The sequence below is a fragment of the Spermophilus citellus genome, assembly GCF_964194105.1.
Source record: "Spermophilus citellus genome assembly, chromosome: 4".
In the NCBI taxonomy this organism is placed as follows: domain Eukaryota; kingdom Metazoa; phylum Chordata; class Mammalia; order Rodentia; family Sciuridae; genus Spermophilus; species Spermophilus citellus.
Genome location: NC_138185.1, coordinates 121,274,235 through 121,294,585, shown reverse-complemented (window position 1 = coordinate 121,294,585; position 20,351 = coordinate 121,274,235). Strand labels below are relative to the sequence as shown.

Genomic DNA, 20,351 nt, shown 5'->3' with positions numbered 1-20,351 from the left:
ATTTTTATTATTTTTATTTTTATTTATTAAAGAGAGAGAGACAGAGAGAATTTTTTAATATTTATTTTTTAGTTTTCGACGGACACAACATCTTTGTTTGTATGTGGTGCTGAGGATCGAACCCGGGCCACACGCATGCCAGGCGAGCGCGCTACCGCTTGAGCCACATCCCCAGCCCTTATCCAGTTTTTAAAAAACTAGCAAGAGCCTTCACAAAATTGAAAGGGAAGAAAAGTGGTCAGTGAGAATACAGAATATGTCAATTCTCTACTGGTTAGCAGTCTGTTTTGTTTAAATGAAAAGTGAATTAAAATGTTGACTGGAGTTAAATAAATCTATTCAATCTGAATCAAAACTTTAAGTTTGTGCAATATTTATGAATATTGTGTCTTGTTTATTATGATTATAGAGATAGAAAAGTTCATTTGAAGTTAAGTTGGAAAAAATGCTGTGAATTTAATAAAACCATGACTTCTGTTTTTATGATCATAGTTATTGAGCATTGTGCCTTCCTGAAGAGAAAAGCATTGATTTGAAAACATAATTTTTAGAAAATTGGTTTAAAAATTAGCCTTACAAGTTGGATTCAAATTAATGAAAGTTTTCTTTTATAATGCATGCTAACAAGGCTTCCTTTGAAAATATGGTTGAGGGCTGGGGATGTGGCTCAAGCGGTAGCGCGCTTGCCTGGCATGCGTGCGGCCCGGGTTCGATCCTCAGCACCACATACCAACAAAGATGTTGTGTCCGCCGAGAACTAAAAAATAAATATTAAAAATTCTCTCTCTCTCTCTCTCTCTCTCTCTCTCTCTCTCTCTCTCTCTCTCTCTCTTTAAAAAAAAAAAAAAAGAAAATATGGTTGAGTTATGGTTACCTAACTTTTGCCTCTGCTGAGTGAAATAGAAGCATTAAAAATTTAAGAAAACCCTTTTGTATAAAATTAGAAAATTGCCATCCCTCTGTATCAGACTATCAAGAATGTTTCCCAGTGAGATCCAACAAACATTTTTTTTTATCATGTCACATAGTTGGAGAACTCTTAAAAGAGATGACTATTTCTCAGAAATCTTTTAATAATCTCTGAAAATATAAAGATTTGGAATGAAGAAATGAGAGGAACTATCTATTTTTTAAAAAAAGTTTTTAATCAGTACAATATAGTTATACATAAAAGTGGAATTATTGTGATATATTTATATATGCACATCACATAGTTTGGTCAGTTTCATTCATATGTTTCTCCCCTTTCCTATTCCTCTCCTCCCCTATCAGTTTCCTTTATGTACTCCACTGTACTTCCTTCTATTTTTCATGAAACCTTCTTGTGCCTCCCTACCCCCATTTTTAAAATTCCTTATTTCTCTCTAGCTTCTCCATATGAAAGAGAAAGAACATTCTGCTCTTAACTTTCTGAGTCTGGCTTATGTCACTCAGCATGATGTTCTTTAGTTCCATTTATTTACCAGCAAGTGACATTTCATTCTTATGGCCAAGTAAAACTCCATTGTGTATATATATCACATTTTCTTAATCTGTTCATTTATTGAAGGATTCCTAGGCTGGTTCCATAAATTGGTTGTTGGGAATTGTACTGCTTTAAACATTGGTATGCATGTATCCCTATCATATGCTGATTTTAATTCTTTTGGAGAAATAATGAGGAGTGGGATAGCTGGGTCATATGGTGTGGGTACATACTACTTTCTAAAGTGGTTGTATTAATTTGTAGTCCCAGCCACAATGCATGAATTTAGCTTTTCCCCAACATCCTTAGGAACCATTGTATTTAAGATGTAACTTCAATAGCAGTTTCCTGGCAAATATGCCTCCTCCATCTTAATATAGAGCTCAGGAAAAATGACATGGAGTGGCATGGGACAGGGAAATATCGGAGTAGCAATTAAAGAATTCTTTTTATAGATATACCCAAGAGTTTTTGGGTTCTTCTCTGCATCACCCTATAACCAATAACTCATGTATTTTTATAAAATAACAGTTGTTAAATTTTTTTTTATTTGTGGATTTTATGGTTTCCTCCTTCCCTCCCTCCCTCTGCCTACCTGCCTGCCTCCCTCCCTCCCTCTCTCTCTCTCTGTGTGTCTGTCTGTCTCTCCCTTTCCTCCTCCTCCTCCTCCTCCTCCTCCTCCTCCTCCTCTTCTTCTTCTTCTTCCTCTCTCTCTCTCTCTCTCTCTCTCTCTCTCTCTCTCTCTCTCTCGGTTCTGGTAATCAAACCCAGGACTTGTACATGTTAGGCGAGTGCATATCTATCACTAAGCTATTTCCCAATCCCACAATTTGACTATGGAAAACCAAAAAATTTGTGTGTGGCAAAAAAAAGTAAAAGGTAGTTTGTAAAAAATGTTTACACTCTTTCTGACAAAGCTTTCATACATACAGAGAATACTGATAAATGGACTAAGAAAGGGTGAATAACACCAAAGACTAAGAATATATGTATAGATAAAGCTGAGAAGAAGAAATGTAAGTGGTCCATAAAAGATTTTTGTCAGATTCATATTTATTTAAAAATTTAATGATAGTGCAGAGATAGTAATACATTCCTGTGGTTGATGAATATATTAATTGTGTAACCTTAAGGACTAATATTTTGTCAGCAGGCATCTGAATTTGATATTTTCTCAGACCCATCACTGCTTACAGTATTTTATGCTATAAAAATGGTGTGTGAGCGCATTTGTATGTATATGTGCCTGTATATGAAAGAGTGAGCACAAGATGAATGAACACACATAGAGGCCTACTGCAGTATTCTGGTCCTTCCAGTTTTCATCAATGGGATTTCTTCAGAAAGTTTTGATATATTCCTGTGATTAGTGTATCAGAGCTGTGAATGAAAGTAAAATTATATGGCCAAGCATAGTGGTGCATGCCTATAATCATAATTGCTCAGGAGGCTTAGGCAGGAAGAGTGAAAGTTTGAAGAGAGCCTCACAAATTTATGGGGATACTACCCAAGTAAAAGGCCTGGGGAGGTAGCTCAGTGGTAGAGCAACTTGCTCAGCATGTACGGGGCATTGGGTTTCATCCCCAGTACTACTAGAAAAGAAAGAAAAACCCTATGTATGTATTGACATGAGAAGATATCCAAGATTATTCAAAGATGAAAATAGTCTATTTTGTGAATAGACTTAAGTGACCGATAAAGTATTCATGAAGAAGATAAAAGTCTGTTGCATGAATAATAGACTTGGCCTCTGATAAAAATATTCAGAAAAATTAGCTATGTGTTAATGTGTTCATAAAATAGCAATGCAAGTTCTTCTGCATAGTGCCATTGTAACATACCTGAATGTTTTTCTTGCAGATGCTTCTTTGACAAGACCACTTCACCATCAAGCTTCTGCTTGCCCTCATTCTCATGGAAACCCTCCTCCTCAGACGCAGCCTCCACCTCAAGTGGATTATGTTATTCCTCATCCTGTACATGCTTTCCATTCTCAAATATCTTCTCATGCAACATCTCATCCTGTGGCACCCCCACCCCCAACTCATTTAGCCAGTACAGCTGCGCCGATCCCTCAGCATCTTCCTCCTACACACCAACCAATTTCACACCATATTCCAGCCACAGCACCTCCAGCACAGAGACTGCATCCTCATGAAGTGATGCAGAGGATGGAAGTTCAAAGGAGGAGAATGATGCAGCATCCAACGTATGTTCTATGTTTTTAAAAAAATCATGTTTGCTTTTCCTCCATTGGTCTTTAAAACTATGAAAAATTTCCCCCATGGAGCTGAGAATCAAAACCAGGGTCTTGCATCTGTTAGGCAAGTAACTCTATCACTGAGTTACATTCCTGCCTAAACTATGAAATCTTTAGAAATGATATAATTATGTTAAATCCTCATTTCATTAGGAAATTAATTCTTTTTGGTCTTTTTTTTTTAGTTTCTGGAGGTTGAACCCAGGACCTTGCAAAGTGCAATATCACTGAGCTGCATCACCAGCCCAGGAATTAATTTTTTTACCAATAGTAATCTTTCTCTGCTTTATCCTGAATTTTATTTATTGACAAAATGACTTTATATATCAGTCTTACTGAATGAAATCAGACCACTTTCAGTGTATGACTCTTCATTCTTTAAGCAGGCCAATCTCTAATTTGTCTGTTTCTATAATATATCATGGTAAAGGCTGATGTTAAAATTGATCCATAGGAACAAGATCTAAAGGTATCAAAAATTTAATTTGATTTATTATATGTGGAGGAGAAGAAAAAAAATAAAAATTTTAAAAATCTATATTTAAAGTCTTCTTTATAAATCTATAAATTTCTTATAGAAATTATATTTATAAATCTTTTATATAAAAGTTAAGACTTTGAGAATTAATGAAAAGACTACAATGAACTGCTTTTCTTTTGAGAATTCTGAATCTGAGTTTCTAATTTCAGGACAGCAAACTCTATTGATTTACTTCTCCCTGCCTGTTTTCATAAATAAGATTTTATTGAAAAATAGCTACATTTGTTCATTTATATATTGTCTATGGCAGCCTTCACACAATGAAGGCCTAGTTGAGACCATATGGCCTGTAGAACCAAAAAAAAAAAAGTACCATTTGTTCCTTTATATAAAAAATATTTATAAAGCTCTTAATCTAACCAGTGGGTTAGCATTCATGTGAATTCTTCCTTTGGTTCAATAATTCAAGATGCTATCCAGAATTTATATTACAATAACAGTATTGCTGTTATTGTAATATAACCCTTGATGTAGAAAATTGCTCACTTAACAGTTATATCCTCCAGGACCTAGAGAATTATTTGAATGCATTAAGAGTAAACATTGAAAATTTGCAAGTATGTTAGAGATCGTTTTTGAAATACACTATGAAGATGAATCCTGAGAATGAACTCTTTTTTTTTAAATGAGTCTCCTTTGTTTAAGAGTTTATGTTCATTTGTATTTGTCAATTTGATAGGAAGTGAAAATACAGTAACTGAGATGCAGAACATAGTGATCTAAATTTCAATGTGTTTTAGAAGATGTGTTTTAGAAAATGTTTCTTAAACACAATGTGTTTTAGAAAAAAAAATACATGAGGTTAATAACTTCTCTCTTAAGATTTTATCCATTAAAGTGGTTGAATGTTTTATAATGTAAGTGAAGCAAGATAAAAGTTTCTTTTTTCTTGCTTTATGCTTATTATAAAATAGTTTGTGCATGCAACATTTGCTGGGATAATTTTTAAAAATTTTGTTTCCATTCAATTCCTATTGTTCTCCTAGTTAAAATACATGCTGTAAAATAGGTTTACAAGATAATAAAATTGCCCTTTTCCTGGAATATTTGAATTGGAGGTATGGGAATAAATGAGTAGGTAGAATTTGTGGAGGTGATTATGGTTTCTTGACTTATTATTAAATAATTTTATATCATGTTTATAATTTATTGCTATAAATTTTATGACTGATCTGTAAATGTTCAAATATGAATAGTAGAATTTTTTTCTATATTAAGAAGTAACCAATTATTCAATTATTTCCAGTGGTCTTTTTGTGTTCTGTGTTTCCAGGCGGGCACATGAACGCCCCCCACCCCATCCACACAGGATGCACCCAAATTATGGTCATGGGCATCATATTCATGTGCCTCAAACTATGTCCTCACATCCTCGTCAGGCTCCAGAGAGATCTGCCTGGTTAGTATCTTGTTTATTTCAAAGATATGCCTGGCAGCTTGTGGTAAAGCTATGGGAAAAGATGTTTTGTAGAGGAATGCCATGTTAGAAGGGTAGTGTGGGAAAACAGGATTTAAGTTTAGTTGTGAGGCACTGCCCCTATGTGAGTGGAGTCCTAAAGAGGAAAGAATAAGAGCTTGAGGTCTGGGGCAAGGAACTACCACAAGCAGGAGTAAAGTTTTTTTGTTTGCTTAATGTTTTATTTAATTCTTAATAGACAAAATAATTGTGTGTGTTTATGGACTGTGTAATATTTTAATAACCTATGCATTGCAGAATGATCAGATCAGGCTAATTAATTAGCCCATCCATTACCTCAAATGCCATTTTTTGTGGTGAGAACATTTCAGACCCTCTCTTTTAACAATTTTGAAATATACAGTGTGTTATTTTTAACTGTAGTTGCCATGCTATGCAGTAGAATGCCAGCATTTAGTCCTGAGTTTGTACCTATTGACCAAGGTACAAACTCATTTTCTCCATCTACCTTCCTCTCTCCATCCAAAGCCTCTGGCTTTCTCTTTGTATAGTTTGACTATTTTGGATCTCACATGTAAATGAAAGGAGTAGAGCTTTCTTTGTTTTTTCATGAGTGCCTGTCACCAAGGTTAACTACATAATTACATCCTACTTTCCCCAATTTCTTTATTCCTTACCTTTGTACTCAGATTTGCTGTAATATCCCCAGCTTCTGCCAAGGGAGAATCCAACCTGCATTTCCCTAGGCTTAAGGTCTTTCCTAAAGAAATGGAAGTAGATTTGCATTAAATTTTTCTTCTGAATCCATTTAGTATAGGCAGTCATTGAGATCATGATTAATAACAAAAACTTTTAGAAGCAGAACATAAATTAGACTAAATAATGAAGATTTAGAATATGTTAATTTTTACTCTTTCTAAAATTTGTTTACTCTTGTTTTATAAGGTATAGAAGAGTTTGCTATTCTAATTATCTTTGATGCCAACAACCCAGAGATGATAATCCAACAAACAAAAGCCCCAGGAGCATCTGTAGCATTCAGATAAACCAAAAAAGTAAACTGTTTTGTATGCTCCTTCAACAGAATCAGGTTTTTGGATTGGAAGGGACCCCAGGAGCCATCTTACTTTGTAAGATGTCAAACCAAGTACAGATGCTTTGCTTCTCGTGGTGGTCACAAAATTGAGTTTTTGAACTTTCATTTCTATAACGAATTTGAAATTATTGGTAATATCTTTGGGGCTAAATTATCTTTTTTCTGGCCTTTATTAGTTAAGAAACTTTAGATTATTTTTAAAATGTAAATGTATCCACTCATTTCTGTTGATTAGAAAAAGACTAACTGTTTGTGTCCTTTATCAGGGAATTGGGAATTGAAGCTGGAGTGACTGCAGCTACTTATACACCTGGTGCATTGCATCCTCATTTGGCCCATTACCATGCACCTCCTCGACTTCATCACTTACAATTAGGAGCTCTTCCTTTAATGGTAAAATGGAAATTTTTCAAAATTCTGACATGTTCTTCTAAACTAAATATTTTTTAAAATTTTTTAATATATTGTTATTTATGTTTTAGTAGAATTTGAGAATGATTCTAGATGAAATTGTGCTATAAAAAGTTATTAGATATGCTGAAATTTGTGTTTATAATGTGCATTGTACTCTTAATATACAAATTAAATATAAAAAGTGGTTTTGGGGCTGGAAATGTAGTTCAATTGGTAGAGTGCTTCCCTTGCATGCACAAGGCCCTGGGTTCAATCCCCAGCACCACAAAAAATAAAAAAAATAAAAAATTCTAAAAAGTGGGTTTGCTTTTATCTATCAGTAAAATCATGATCTACTGTCACTAGGATGTGTGCTTTAGTTAACCTGCCATGAGTGGTAATGACTCTGTTCTGCTGCATTTACACTTTTTTTTTTTTTTTCCTTCTTTAATCTCTGGAAGAACAGTACTTCTCTCTACTTCTGATTTAGGTTTTGTTGATAAGTTGTGTGCTAAAAAAAGTTTAGTAAATATTTATTGAGTTTGCTCTTTGTAATACATACCAGTTATAGATGTGGTACAGAAAAGGGAGTGATTTTATCTTGGTGAAGAAATAGATTCTGCAGAGGTTTCAGAGAAGCTTATTGTACATGAGACTGCTAACCAGGCTATGGACTTTGGCATGGTACTGTTGAAGAGGTTGTATCATGTAAAGAGTTATCAAACAGTATAAGCCCTAGGAACTCCAAGTAAGTTGGTGTTTTTTTGGATCTCAGGGGTGAGGATTAGAAACCCTAAAAAATTAAACTGTAGGCTGCGGGGCTGAGGCCTTGGTTGCATCCCCAGTGCTAGAAAAGAAAAGAATAAAGAGAAACTGGAACTTAGGAACTGTTGAAGGGGGAGAGTCTTGTTAATGTTTATGCTTTAGAGTGATTTAATTAGATGGTAGTTAGAAAAACCACACCTCATGAGTTAAATGAAAAATAGATTTTACAGGCAGGGAGAAGGAAACTAATGTGGGCTTTTTGTAGAAGAGGTAAATGTTGATAAATGCCTGAACAAAAGCAATGGCAGTTATCATAAAAATGATAGGCCACATTTGAATGATACTTAGGCTGATTACCAAATTTCTTTTTTAAAAAATATTTATTTATTTATTTTTAGTTTTAGGTGAACACAATATCTTTATTTTGTTTCTATGTGGTTTTGAGAATCAAACCCAGTGCCTCATACATGCTAGGTGAGCATGCTACCACTTGAACCACATCCCCAACCCGTGATTACCAGATTTCTAGCTTGAGTAAAAAGGTATATAGTAATGTGCACTGTATTGGAAAAGAGTAGATGATTTGGAGTAGTAGTTCAGTGAAATAGGTCTTGGACATATTGAATCTGAGATAACTGTTAAGGCTGAATGTCCAATGGAAAATTAAGTTTATGGTCTGGACTTCTACAAGTATCTGGGTTAAGGACATGTTTGTGATCTGGCAAATCTAGTGGTAATGAATATAAGGAAGAGGATTAGATTTTGAGGGAAAAGGTATAGTAAATGACAAGAGAGTGGAATCGAATACAATATGGATATTTAAATGAAAATATTATACTACAATGATACTGAGAATTGGCTCAAAATGTTGAAAAAGTTAGAATAATGTCAGAAATTAATATTGACCATATATTATGGCATATAGTGTCTTATATATAATGAGATATACCATTAGTTTCTCATTATTAAAAGATGTTTGGAAAGTCTTGAATGCATTTATTGGTGGCTTTTGTCAGAGTGGTTTAAATAATGGTCAGAAATGGAGATGAGGCATTTTTCCCCCATTTCTTTCTTTTCTTCTTCCTTACTATATGGGATTGAACCCAGGGCCTCTTGCATGCTAGGCAAGTGCTCTACCACCGAGACACACTCCCAACTCTTGGGGCATTTCATATATTACTGTTAAGAATGGTGGAAATTTGAAGACCGTGAATATTGACTACTTGATTTATATCTTGCCTGTGAAGGGAAAATGAGAAATAGGATCGATAATAATTCCAGTATTAAGGAGAAAATTTAAGTTTGGAGAAACAAATTCATTAGAGAGGGTGCTTGTTCTTTCAAAGAGAGAAGTGAGGAATAGTTAATTAAGCATAATCCAGGTTGGGGAGAATGGAAGCCATGTTGGAGGTCTGTTTATGAAGATGGAAGTGTAGTGGTGTATCCCATAATCTCCCTTTCCTAATATAGTTAGCCTTTTTTTTTTTTTTTTTTGGTACTAGAGATTGAAACTGGGGGTACTTGACTACTGAGTTACATCTCTAGCTCTTTATTTTTATTTTGAGACAGGATCTTCGAAGTTGCTGAGACTGACCTCATATTCGTGATCTTCTTAGTGACAGGGATTATAGGCATGTGCCATCATGCCTGATCAGTTGACAGCTGATCTGTGTATAACCTTGTTTTATGTGTGTTTTTGTTTAAAGACAATTTATTTAATATTGTCGGTTCATTAACATTGAATTGCTTAGCCAATAACACTAAAACTAATAATGTCTGAGCAAAACTTACTTAATACATATTTTCTCCATAAGTCATATCACAGGTTCCTTGTTTTGGAACACTATAGATAGCACTGGAACACTATGCTTGGGTGCCATTAAACAATGAAATCATGAACAAAAAGAACAAAAATATGAAAAGCATGATACTAAATATACTACAAGAAAGATACTTGTTTGTAATTGAACTGCAACAGGAAGGTAGAGCATGTCTACAAATGACTCTGAAGCTTAAGTGTTGATTTGGGGTCATAAGTAAGTTTTTAGATTGTAGGCCAATTCACAAATAATGAAATCTACAAATGATTCTAACAAAAAATTAATACTTTCGTGGACAGAATCAAGACAAAAAGGTGGAGAGAAGGGGATATGATTCCTTTGGTCAGGAACTTAGAGGAAGTGAGGGAAATAAAATTTATCTTTGAGTTAAATTTTGTGGGAATATTCTGTATATCTATTATACATTTGGGGGAGGGAGCATGCGGGGATTGAACCTAGGGGGGTACTTAACCATTGAGCTACATCCCCACCTTTTTTATTTTTTACTTTGAGACAGGCTCTTGCTAAGTTGCTTAGGGCCTAGTTGGTAAGTTGCTAAGGCTGGCCTTGAAATTGCGATACTCCTACCTCGGCCTCCTGAGTGTCTGGGGGTTACGGTCGTGTCAGTCATGTCCAGTATTTCTATGTATTTTTAATACTGTTTAACAAAGCTTTCTGAAGTTGGAAGATCTTATGAAAATTTTATTCCAGTTTATGCTACCAAGAGCATTAAGCTTAAGTTTGAATATTTTCTACAGAGTTCTTTTTTTTTTCTTTATTTTGAGACAGTGTCTTGCTGTGTTACCCTGGCTGGCTTGAACTTCTGGGATCAAGCAATCCCCCTGCCTCAGCCTTCTGAGTAGCTGGGAAGGTGGGCTTGAACCAGCACACCCAGCTCTAATATAGAATTTTTAGTGTAATCAAGTAGAAGAAACTTGTTAATCTCTTGAAACAGCTATGTTTCTTATATTTCTTCTGACTATAAGTTATTTTATGAGATTGTATTTTTAGAGGATCCTAACCTGATTACAGAATGCTTAGCTGGTGTTATGTGTACTTATTAAAGCTGAATTTTATGAGTTAAATGCAGAACTTGTCTTGAATTATTCAGTATTAACAGTGAAACACGAGTCTATTCTTAATTGATTTAGCCTATCCCTTTTTAAAATAGGTTCCTGACATGGCAGGCTATCCTCATATCCGTTACATTTCATCAGGATTGGATGGAACTTCATTCAGAGGTCCTTTCAGGGGAAATTTTGAGGTATGCAGTAAAATAGATGAAGATATTTTATATAGTACCTTCAGTGCAGAGAAAGCATATATACACAATTAATAATCGCAGTTGTATAGGACTGCTGCAGTGGTCAGGAGTGAGCAGTACAATGTCTGATTTTTTTGATATTACTTCTGGGGTTGCAGAAATATATATAAGCAAAGTTAATCTTAGTTTCAGAAGTTTCCCAAGTATTTAGAAAAAGAGTTGATGAAAATAGTTAATATGAAAGACTTTTAAAAAATCCATTAAATTCATAATAAATATCAGAATAAAGAGCTGTACTATTAAATGGAAGTGCTTAATGCTTTTGAATGAGCTTAATTTGTAGAAAAACGTTGCTGAGAAAAAGAAACCTAAGTAATTTACTTTGTAGCTAAATTTCTTCTCATTTGAACTTTCAGGAAGAACAAATCATTTAAATATTGTTTAAAGTTTGTGGTGTTTCAGTTTGGAAGGTTGAAAGTGGTATGATTTAGAATTACCAATTTATGTTTTCTTAATTTAATAGCGTGATTTCATTTTCTACATGTATACATACATAGATTTATAGTACCAGCTAGTAATATTGGTGTCCTAATATATATCCTTATATACAAGGATATAATATATATACATATGAGGTGTGTGTGTGTGTGTGTGTGTATAATATATATATATATATATATATATATATCAGTTGAATGAGAAAAGATACATATAAAGCTATTTTATATATAAATTATTTGTCTTGTCATTTTTAATCATATTTGTATTATAGATTTATAAATATGGAAGTTTATTACTTTTGTAAGATTGATAATACATATTATTCAAAGAATAATCATCCTGGCTTTTAATACTAGTTTTCTTCATTTTTAGGAACTGATTCATTTGGAAGAAAGATTAGGAAATGTCAATCGTGGAGCATCCCAGGGGACAATTGAAAGGTGTACATATCCACATAAATACAAAAAGGTAAGGATTTATTCTGTGAGACTTCTAGAATGTTATTGAATCACATAAAATTTAGTATTATAGACCTTCTTTGAATTTGTAGAGTCAAAAAGCTACATTATTAATTATTAAAACGATTACATGTATATGGTTAAAAAAAATGTAAACTGAAAACATACACTCTGCAGTTTCTTACCTTGTGTACCTTAGTCTTTCTTCCCCCAAATGAAATCATAAGATTTCATAGATATTCTCCTAGATATTTTTGTGCATTTCATAGTAATATACATATGTATGTATTTTTCCTCCATTTTTAAAAAGAACGCAAGAGGAATGATAGGCACGGTTTGCATGTTGCCATTCATTGAATGTTAGTGCTCACAGATCCACCCATATTCTTCTTTTTTTTTTTAATTTTTTTAGTTATAGATGGACACAGTACCTTTATTTTATTTATTTATATTTTTATGTGGTGCTGAGGATCGAACTCAGGGCCTCACACATGCAAGACAAGTGTTCTACCACTGAGCCCCAACCTCAGCCCCAACCCATATTCTTTTTACTAACATAAAATTTCATCATATGGTATAATAATTTTTTAAATTAGTCATTCATTTTGATGGACATTTAATTATCTGTATTTCTTATACTCTACCCTCCAATCTTTGTTTGTAGTATTATAGCTGTAAATTACAGAGTAGAAATATCAAATAAGTTTCTTACAATAAACAACTAACAATGCTTTATGTTATAAAGTAATAATAAATTGTGAAAATTACTGTATTTTTTCCCTTTTCATGTTTTCCAAGAGTGTCAATGAAGTATTACTCTTCAATTTAAGTCATTTTAGCCATCTAAGCTAAATTGTATAATTAACTTTAATTTATATGGATGTTATTTGAAACATTTGTTAGTAAATGAAAATTTCTTTACCTCTGCTCATGGTAGGATTGAAATAGATTTTATGTGGTGTATCATTCTCATTGTGGATTAAAAATATTAGATTTCAGACTTAACGAATTTCTGTTAATTTGATTTTGCTTTTGATGCTGATTATATGTAGAAGGTCTTAAAAGAATAATTGATAGTCACATAATGCATCTGTTAATTTATGACAATTTTACCTGGGAAATAAGTTGTGTGTGAATATGTGGTATTGTTTTGTTTTGTTTTTAAATAAATGCAGACTTTACTCAGTTGTTCAATAATGTCATCTCTGCTAATAAGGTAACAACTGATTGGTTCTCACAGAGGAAACTGCACTGCAAACAAGATGGGGAAGAAGGGACTGAGGAAGACACAGAGGAAAAGTGTACTATCTGTTTGTCTATTTTAGAGGAAGGTGAAGATGTGAGGTAACTAGATATTAATTATCTAGAATCCACGTCAAAATGTACAAGGGATTTTATTTTAAAGAAAATTAAATTTAGGTTACTCCTGGCATACTCTGTTATTACCTTCTGACTGATTTCTTATAGTGAATCAAAGAAATTAAAGGCTTTATATTACCAGCAAAAGAGTGGGGGTGGGAAATATATGTTAGGGATGCACCAAAGTTTGGCTGGAGAAATTTTATGGTCAGAATTGTCTTCTGAAAATCTTGAAGAAATGAGAAGGTTTTGAGACTTAGTAATATTTTCTCTATAGTTTAAAGAGGGGCTAACATTAGTTCTATGGTGCTTGCTTTATAATCTTTTAAAAATTGATTTTTTCCCCCTAGAATTTCTTCTTAACTCAAAGGATTACACCCTTCTCAACTTTTGCTAACCCAGTATTACTTATACATATTTTCATTGTATAATCTCTGAAGTAATTGTTTTATTCTTGTTCTGTTTTATCCACCTGTAATATAATGTCATACAAAACAAGTTCTTTAACATGTATAACCGAATCATATAGCATATTGTTGCCCTAGTTTTTATAAAGTCTGTTTATTATACCTCTTCAACTGAGAGGAAAAAAACAATGAACTATTGTCTACTGTATCACACAATAAGGTTTTTTGTACACTATTTCCAATGAAGGTGTATAGATATGAAAGTTAATTGCTTATAGTATTGGTAACTATTCAAGGAGCAATTGGAGCACCTGCCTTTTTTTTTTTTTTTTTTTTTTTTTGGTTGGTACCAGGATTGAACTCAGGGGCACTCAACCACTGAGCCACATCCCCAGCCCTACTTTGTATTTTATTTAGAGACAGGGTCTCACTGAGTTGCTTAGCACCTTGGTGTTGCTGAGGCTAGCTTTGAACTTGCGCTTCTCCTGTCTTTAGCCTCCCAAGCTGCTGGGTTCACAGGTGTACACCACCTTGCCCAGCCATGGAGCACCTCTTTTTAACCTACTATTTTTACAAAATGTAAGGAAATTTGAAGGTATGAATGATAATAGAAGTAGAAATGGACATTTGAATTAGTAACCTTTATCCCATTCTTACACTTAGATTTAATGTTGTCCTATGTCATCTGGAAGCTTTCTTTCCCAATTTGTAATTAATAATTTGATATGATGTCCAAAAGTGAACATTTTTTTTAACCTACCTATGAAACAGTAGTTTAGTATTAAGTAGATATAAAGTTATTCCATAAAAACAATATTATTGACTCCAGTGAATCATGTATTTAAGTAAGGGGTATAAAGATCCTCTAGGCAGAAAATAATTTTATATTAAGACATTTTTAATGAGGACAAAATAGCTACTGTATATTTATAGCATAAGATCTAATGTTTTTGAAAGGCCATTAAATGAGATAATATAGTACATTGGTCACTCATACAAAAAACCAAAACTGTAATAATTGCCAATGTAATTTTTGTTTTATGGTTTTTATGATCTTATATAATTTGTTTCCTTAGCTGCGATACTTAATTATCTTGGTCACTTATGCATTATATTGACAGAGTACTAATTTAATTTACATGTAACTCCTTAGGGTGTTTGTTTGTTTGTTTGTTTTTTCTAAAGAGAAGGAGGTCTGGTTATGCCTTCTTTTTTTTTTTTTGAGACCCACTAATTTCAAAATGCTGAATTATTGCATTTATAATTTGTTTAAAAATAAATTTCACATGTAGTCATCATTAAATTAATTTTTGCTTTCTCTCTTTTGCCAACGTTAGGCGTCTTCCATGTATGCACCTTTTCCACCAAGTATGTGTTGACCAATGGTTGATTACCAATAAGAAGTGCCCAATTTGCCGAGTGGACATTGAGGCCCAGCTGCCAAGTGAAAGTTGACACCATGTTTCAGAAACTCTTGCCCTCCTTCTCATTCCCATCCTTCCTGGTACTGCAGTCAACCAAAGATGGCATGACTTACCTGCGCAGATTTGGAAGCATTGAACTTAGAGTGCTGGCTCTGCTATATGGTACAACTAATGCTAGACCTACAATTTATGTATACAGTTGATTTTGATGTATTTATAAAAGCATTTTTTTTTCTAGATTTGACATTTTTCCTGTATCATTTTACTGTATTTTTGCATGGTTCCTTGTATTGCATTTCTTTGCACATATTATGGGCTTGTGACCCTAAACTTGCAGGCAAGATTAGCTGCTTTAGTAAGTAGAATTTTGTGGTCTTTTTGTTTTTTACGTAGTACCAAGCCTTGAAAATTATGACTTTTTTTTTATCCATTACTAACCTTTAATTTAATCAATCATGTGCTTTAGTTTAATGTATAAAGATCCTCTAGAAAATGATAATATTGTGTATTAAGACATTCCTTAATTAGGACAAAATGGCTGCTGTATATTTACAACATGGAGTTCTGAATTAAATACCATCCTTAATACTGGGGAACAGAATACAACCCATATTCAAATCAGATGCAGGTGGTATTCGCATCACCAGAGTGATCAATATAAATTTTATTGGTGTATCTTTTCCTTCCAGCACAGTGCAGATAGAGTTGAATATTGATATCATACATTTAGACTGCTGTTCTGATTATATTTATCTTTTTCTACATTGTTTAGAACTTTATTTCCCTGATTGATTTTTTGCTGCTGTGAAACAGCTTTGATGAACACTAAATATTAATTTCAATTAGCTGGATTGTACATAATTGCAGATTTAACAAAATTTTAGGGAAATTGAAAAAGACATGTAGAATTTTGTTCAGTCTTCTACTAAGCACGAATAGTTAAGATATCTGCTTACATTAATTTTGTAAACACATTTCAGTCAAGATTTAGAATTTCAGTCAATGGCAGGTATCTATGCATTCATAGAACTTCTAAAGGTCCCAGGATCACTTTTAAGGGATTTTTATTAGTTTAAAGGTAAATAAAGTGAGCTGAATCTACATGTCTCTTGTTTTATTTCTCTCTAAACTTGAAAACAATAAATCTGCAAATACTGTGAGGCACAAATTATACTGTCAACCTACTGTTGCTATGGTTATAGACTCCCACTTCATACATTACCAAGAGTCGATCACTGATTTAAAATTTTTAATTTCTATAGTTAAGATTTACTGCATAATATAGAGTATAAAGTTAAGTTAACATACTAACATTTCTCCTTTGGAGGAATTTTAATCCACTTCAAGATGCATATTATCGAGATACTTTTCATATACAGGATAGCCTAATTTTATTTGTTTAAATATGCTTAATATGCCCCAGATTGCAAATGCATCCAGTCAGTAATATCACTGTCTGTATGTGGAAGACATGTTCCCATGGATCATATGTGAAGATGTCAATAAGCTTGCATTAAGCCACCTGCTTTGTAAGTGGATTGATTAATAAATAACTTATATTTCTATTGTCTTTGTGTTTCATAATTAGTTTTTAAACAATATATGTCTTTGAATTCAAAAATAGTGGTCTCATTGATATTTGTGTAATTTGGTGTTTGTATTCAATTATGCCCTTTTATATTAGTAAATGTTACATAGTAGTAATTGCCAGTATCAATATGATTCAGCAGATGGAAGATGTAGATTATTGTTAGGAAATAGGAATAAAAATGTTATCTTTTATAGTATACTTGATGATTAAGATACATTTATAGAAAGGGAAGAGTGAGAGACAGAGTGATGCAGGTCTGATGTCTTATTGAAGAAAGGAGCAAGTTGCCTGTCGTTATTCCTGTCATTCTTCAAGTAGCCTGTGATCCACTGGCAAATGCTAGGTCTGTACCAAGGGATTGAAGACATATAAGAAAGATGGGAAGAATTTTATACCTTGGAATCTTCTCAATATTCCCCAAAACACAAGACAAGCCAGAAATACATTTCTCTATTTTTAAATATTACTTGAGATCTAGATGCACAACTGCCTGTTGACCCATTTTATAATAGTTACTGATCTTTTAAATCCTGATAAAGCATATATATACTTAATTTATTTAATGCAAGTAATTGTGGTATAAACCTGAATTGTTAACACAGGAGATCATTAAGCTACTGCTGCTAATTATAGAAAAACATGATTAGTAATGAAATAAATAAGGAAGAAAATGATTATGAACATTTTTTACTTTTGTACTTTGTTTTGGTGTCTTCCATATTTTGCTGCATCTTGTCAAAACAAACATTTCAATGATAGCTGTCCAACTCTTTTAAAACTAAAATTCTTTTGTCAGCAAATCCTTATTTTTATTATTGTTAATATTGCAAGTGATAAACTAATATTTGAAACTTTATTTTTACTCTGGTTACTTTATCTTAGCTACCAGTGCCCTTTAGCATTCAAACCATAACAACTGACAGAGAAAACTAGTTTTGTTTTTATAATTAATGTTATTTGTAAGTACTTCTAACACTGAAATTATTTAAATTCTCATGGACATTTCATTATTAATGTTCATGAATGGGAAAGTTTAAATCTATAGAAAACACAATCAAATTTCTAATTTCCAAAAGTTCTGGGAATGCAGTATATTTTTATTTATTGAAAATTTCATGTTAATATTGGATATTTCAAGGTTGAAGTATTTTCTCAGGTTTTAGGCATTTTCTTCAGTTAAGAATTAGATTCAAAATAATCATTGTTTAGTAAGAAAAATGTTATTAGATTTTGGCATTGGGCATACTGAGAACCATCTTTCCTCTCCTGTATTCTTTACAAATTTATAAGCCACATGAGTTTTTTTGGAATAAATAGTCAAAATAAACATAGACTTTGGAATTAGTCAGATTTGGGTTTTGAATTGTGCAGCTTTGAACAATGTAAGCTTTCTGAGCCTAAAGTTTCTTGTCCCCAAAATAGAAATAAGAACTACTTTTTAGAATTGCTCTTAGGATTAAATGAGATAACGAGTGTGAAGGGGTTTGCTCATAGTATATATACATATAAGTTCTTCCTATACTTGCTTTATCTCACCTCATCACACAAATACTTTCATCTTTGATAACAGATGGTAACATTTGCAAAGTAATGAACAATAGACAAATTTTTGGTGCTAACATTTTTCTTGTATTGAGTATAACTGTCTGATTACCAAATAAGAAGAAATAAGCCTCCTTGGCCCTTACCTCAGGGGTTGGAGTTTTTCTTTTCTATTAGGATGAAAGATTTCCAGCTATGTGCTTTTTCTTCCTCTTCCTCTCATAATCACAGTAAGAGGATATGCAGTTGCCCATCAATATTGTTCATTCCTGTAATTTAGGTAGCTACTGCCAGTGCATCAGAATTGGCATAGGATATGCAACCATTTACTCTCTCTTCCCTAAAATTATTTTTTAAATGGAGAAGTTAACATCTAGAATTTCCTGTTCTTTTCTAATTTTTCACTCCACTAACCTCTGTTATGTGGGGACCTGGTACCATTAGAGTTTGGGGATTGAACTCTGAGGGATGCTTTACCACAGCGACAAATCCATCCCCAGTCCTTTTTATTTTTTCTTTTGAGACAGGTTTTCACTTAGTTGCCCAGGCTGGCCTCAAACTTGTGATCTTTTTTCCTTAGTCTCTCAAGTAGCTGGGACTACAGGCATTTGCCACTGTGCCCAGTCTATTAAGGTTTAAAAAAATACATATTACTGAACTGCTTATGTTGTATTTTAGCTGCTTGTAAGCTCCCTCTTAGGTGATAGTCATGACTAAAAGCACATGGAAACTGTAAGCTTCCAGGAGCAGTTTTGTTTAGCCCAAACACATTGCTGGAATCCTTTGCCATCACCAGAGAATGGATTAGATTAACTAAATGATTTTCATTGTGGGCTCTGCTATATCAGTTTTGCTTTAGGTAGTAATACTTGATATGGAGTCGGGGGGTGGGAACTCTTGGGAGTATAAAATTCTAGAGATTATTACTGATTCAGAAAGTAAGAACTTGGTTTCTGCCAAGGTTTGAAAAAGCATAACTCATGGTACTTACATTTCCAGCCTGCCAGTTCAGGGATGACCCAAAGGCCAGCAGCTTAAACATTGAACCATCGGTTTCTGTGGATCAGGCATTCAGGAACAGACACTCAGGAACAAGCTACAGGAACTAAACTGTAGCTCAGAGTCTCTCATGAAGTTATAATTAATGTGATAGTTGGAGCTGCAGCTGGCTGAAGGATTGCACTGGTCTGGTAAAGCTGTTTTTAAGATGGCTTGCTCACAAAGCTGTTTCAAAAACCTGTCCCTTGCAGGTTTTTGGCTAAGAGACCTTATTTACTTGTTATGTGGGCCTCCTTAGGGTTACTTGAATGTTTTCATGACAGGATGGCTGGTTTTCCCACAGTGAATGTTTCCAGAAAGATTGCCAGGAGGAAGCTTTTTTATGACCAGACTCAGAAGTTATACTCTGTCACTTCTGCACCATTCTATTAGAAGCGAAAGTCACTAACTACAGTGTATACTTGAGGAAGTAAAACTAGGTTTTACCATTTGATGGAAGGTTCAGTCAAGGATTTGGGTATGTATTTTTAAAATAGTAACTTTTTAAATCCCCTGTGTCAAGACTCTGCTTCAGACAACTGGTTTTCTGTAGGCAAAAATTCTATCAGACTGGCCTCAGCGCTTCCCAAGGCTCTGAATTACATATGAATCATAGTTCCATACCAGATAAACATGGTTTCTTGTGCCCTTGGGAGATAACCAAATGCCTAAATGTCTGGAAATGGAATGTGCTCAATTTTCCCATGCAAAATATACTAGGATGGCATTATTGAGAATTCAGGAGTTTACAAATGATTGTACATTTCAAATACTATATACTGTTTTCCTAAACTAAGAGCCTATGAGAAGCCAACATGACAAGACTATACTAGAAAACAAAAGGCTTATTTGGTGTATAGGGATCAGGTGGTGTTCCCCAGGTAAGTGTATCTGTTACCTATTTTGTAACAACTGCAAAGCTTAGTTGCCTTAAAAAAATTTATTTGCATACATGCAATTTGTGCAGGACTGGGTGGACATAGCTCATCTCTCACTATAGTAAGACTGGT

The 20,351-nt window shown here is 33.6% G+C and overlaps 1 protein-coding gene across 9 annotated transcripts in view; it reads left to right on the top strand.

The window, feature by feature from the left end:
- RNF111 (ring finger protein 111) overlaps window positions 1-15,459 on the top strand; it is a 127,932-nt gene extending 112,473 nt beyond the window's left edge. For 4 of the 9 annotated variants that reach the window (XM_081291880.1, XM_081291886.1, XM_081291884.1 and 1 more), the window contains 7 exons: window positions 3,326-3,674; window positions 5,513-5,665; window positions 7,046-7,172; window positions 10,929-11,021; window positions 11,895-11,990; window positions 13,197-13,324; window positions 15,084-15,459. In XM_081291880.1, the coding sequence (XP_081148006.1) occupies window positions 3,326-3,674; window positions 5,513-5,665; window positions 7,046-7,172; window positions 10,929-11,021; window positions 11,895-11,990; window positions 13,197-13,324; window positions 15,084-15,201 (1,064 nt within the window). In that variant the 3' untranslated portion in view covers window positions 15,202-15,459. Of the gene's footprint in view, window positions 1-3,325; window positions 3,675-5,512; window positions 5,666-6,628; window positions 6,983-7,045; window positions 7,173-10,928; window positions 11,022-11,894; window positions 11,991-13,196; window positions 13,325-15,083 lie in introns of those variants that run through there. The other 5 variants (XM_081291883.1, XM_081291882.1, XM_081291881.1 and 2 more) reach the window with 5 other exon arrangements.
- The last annotated feature ends 4,892 nt before the right edge of the window (window positions 15,460-20,351 follow it).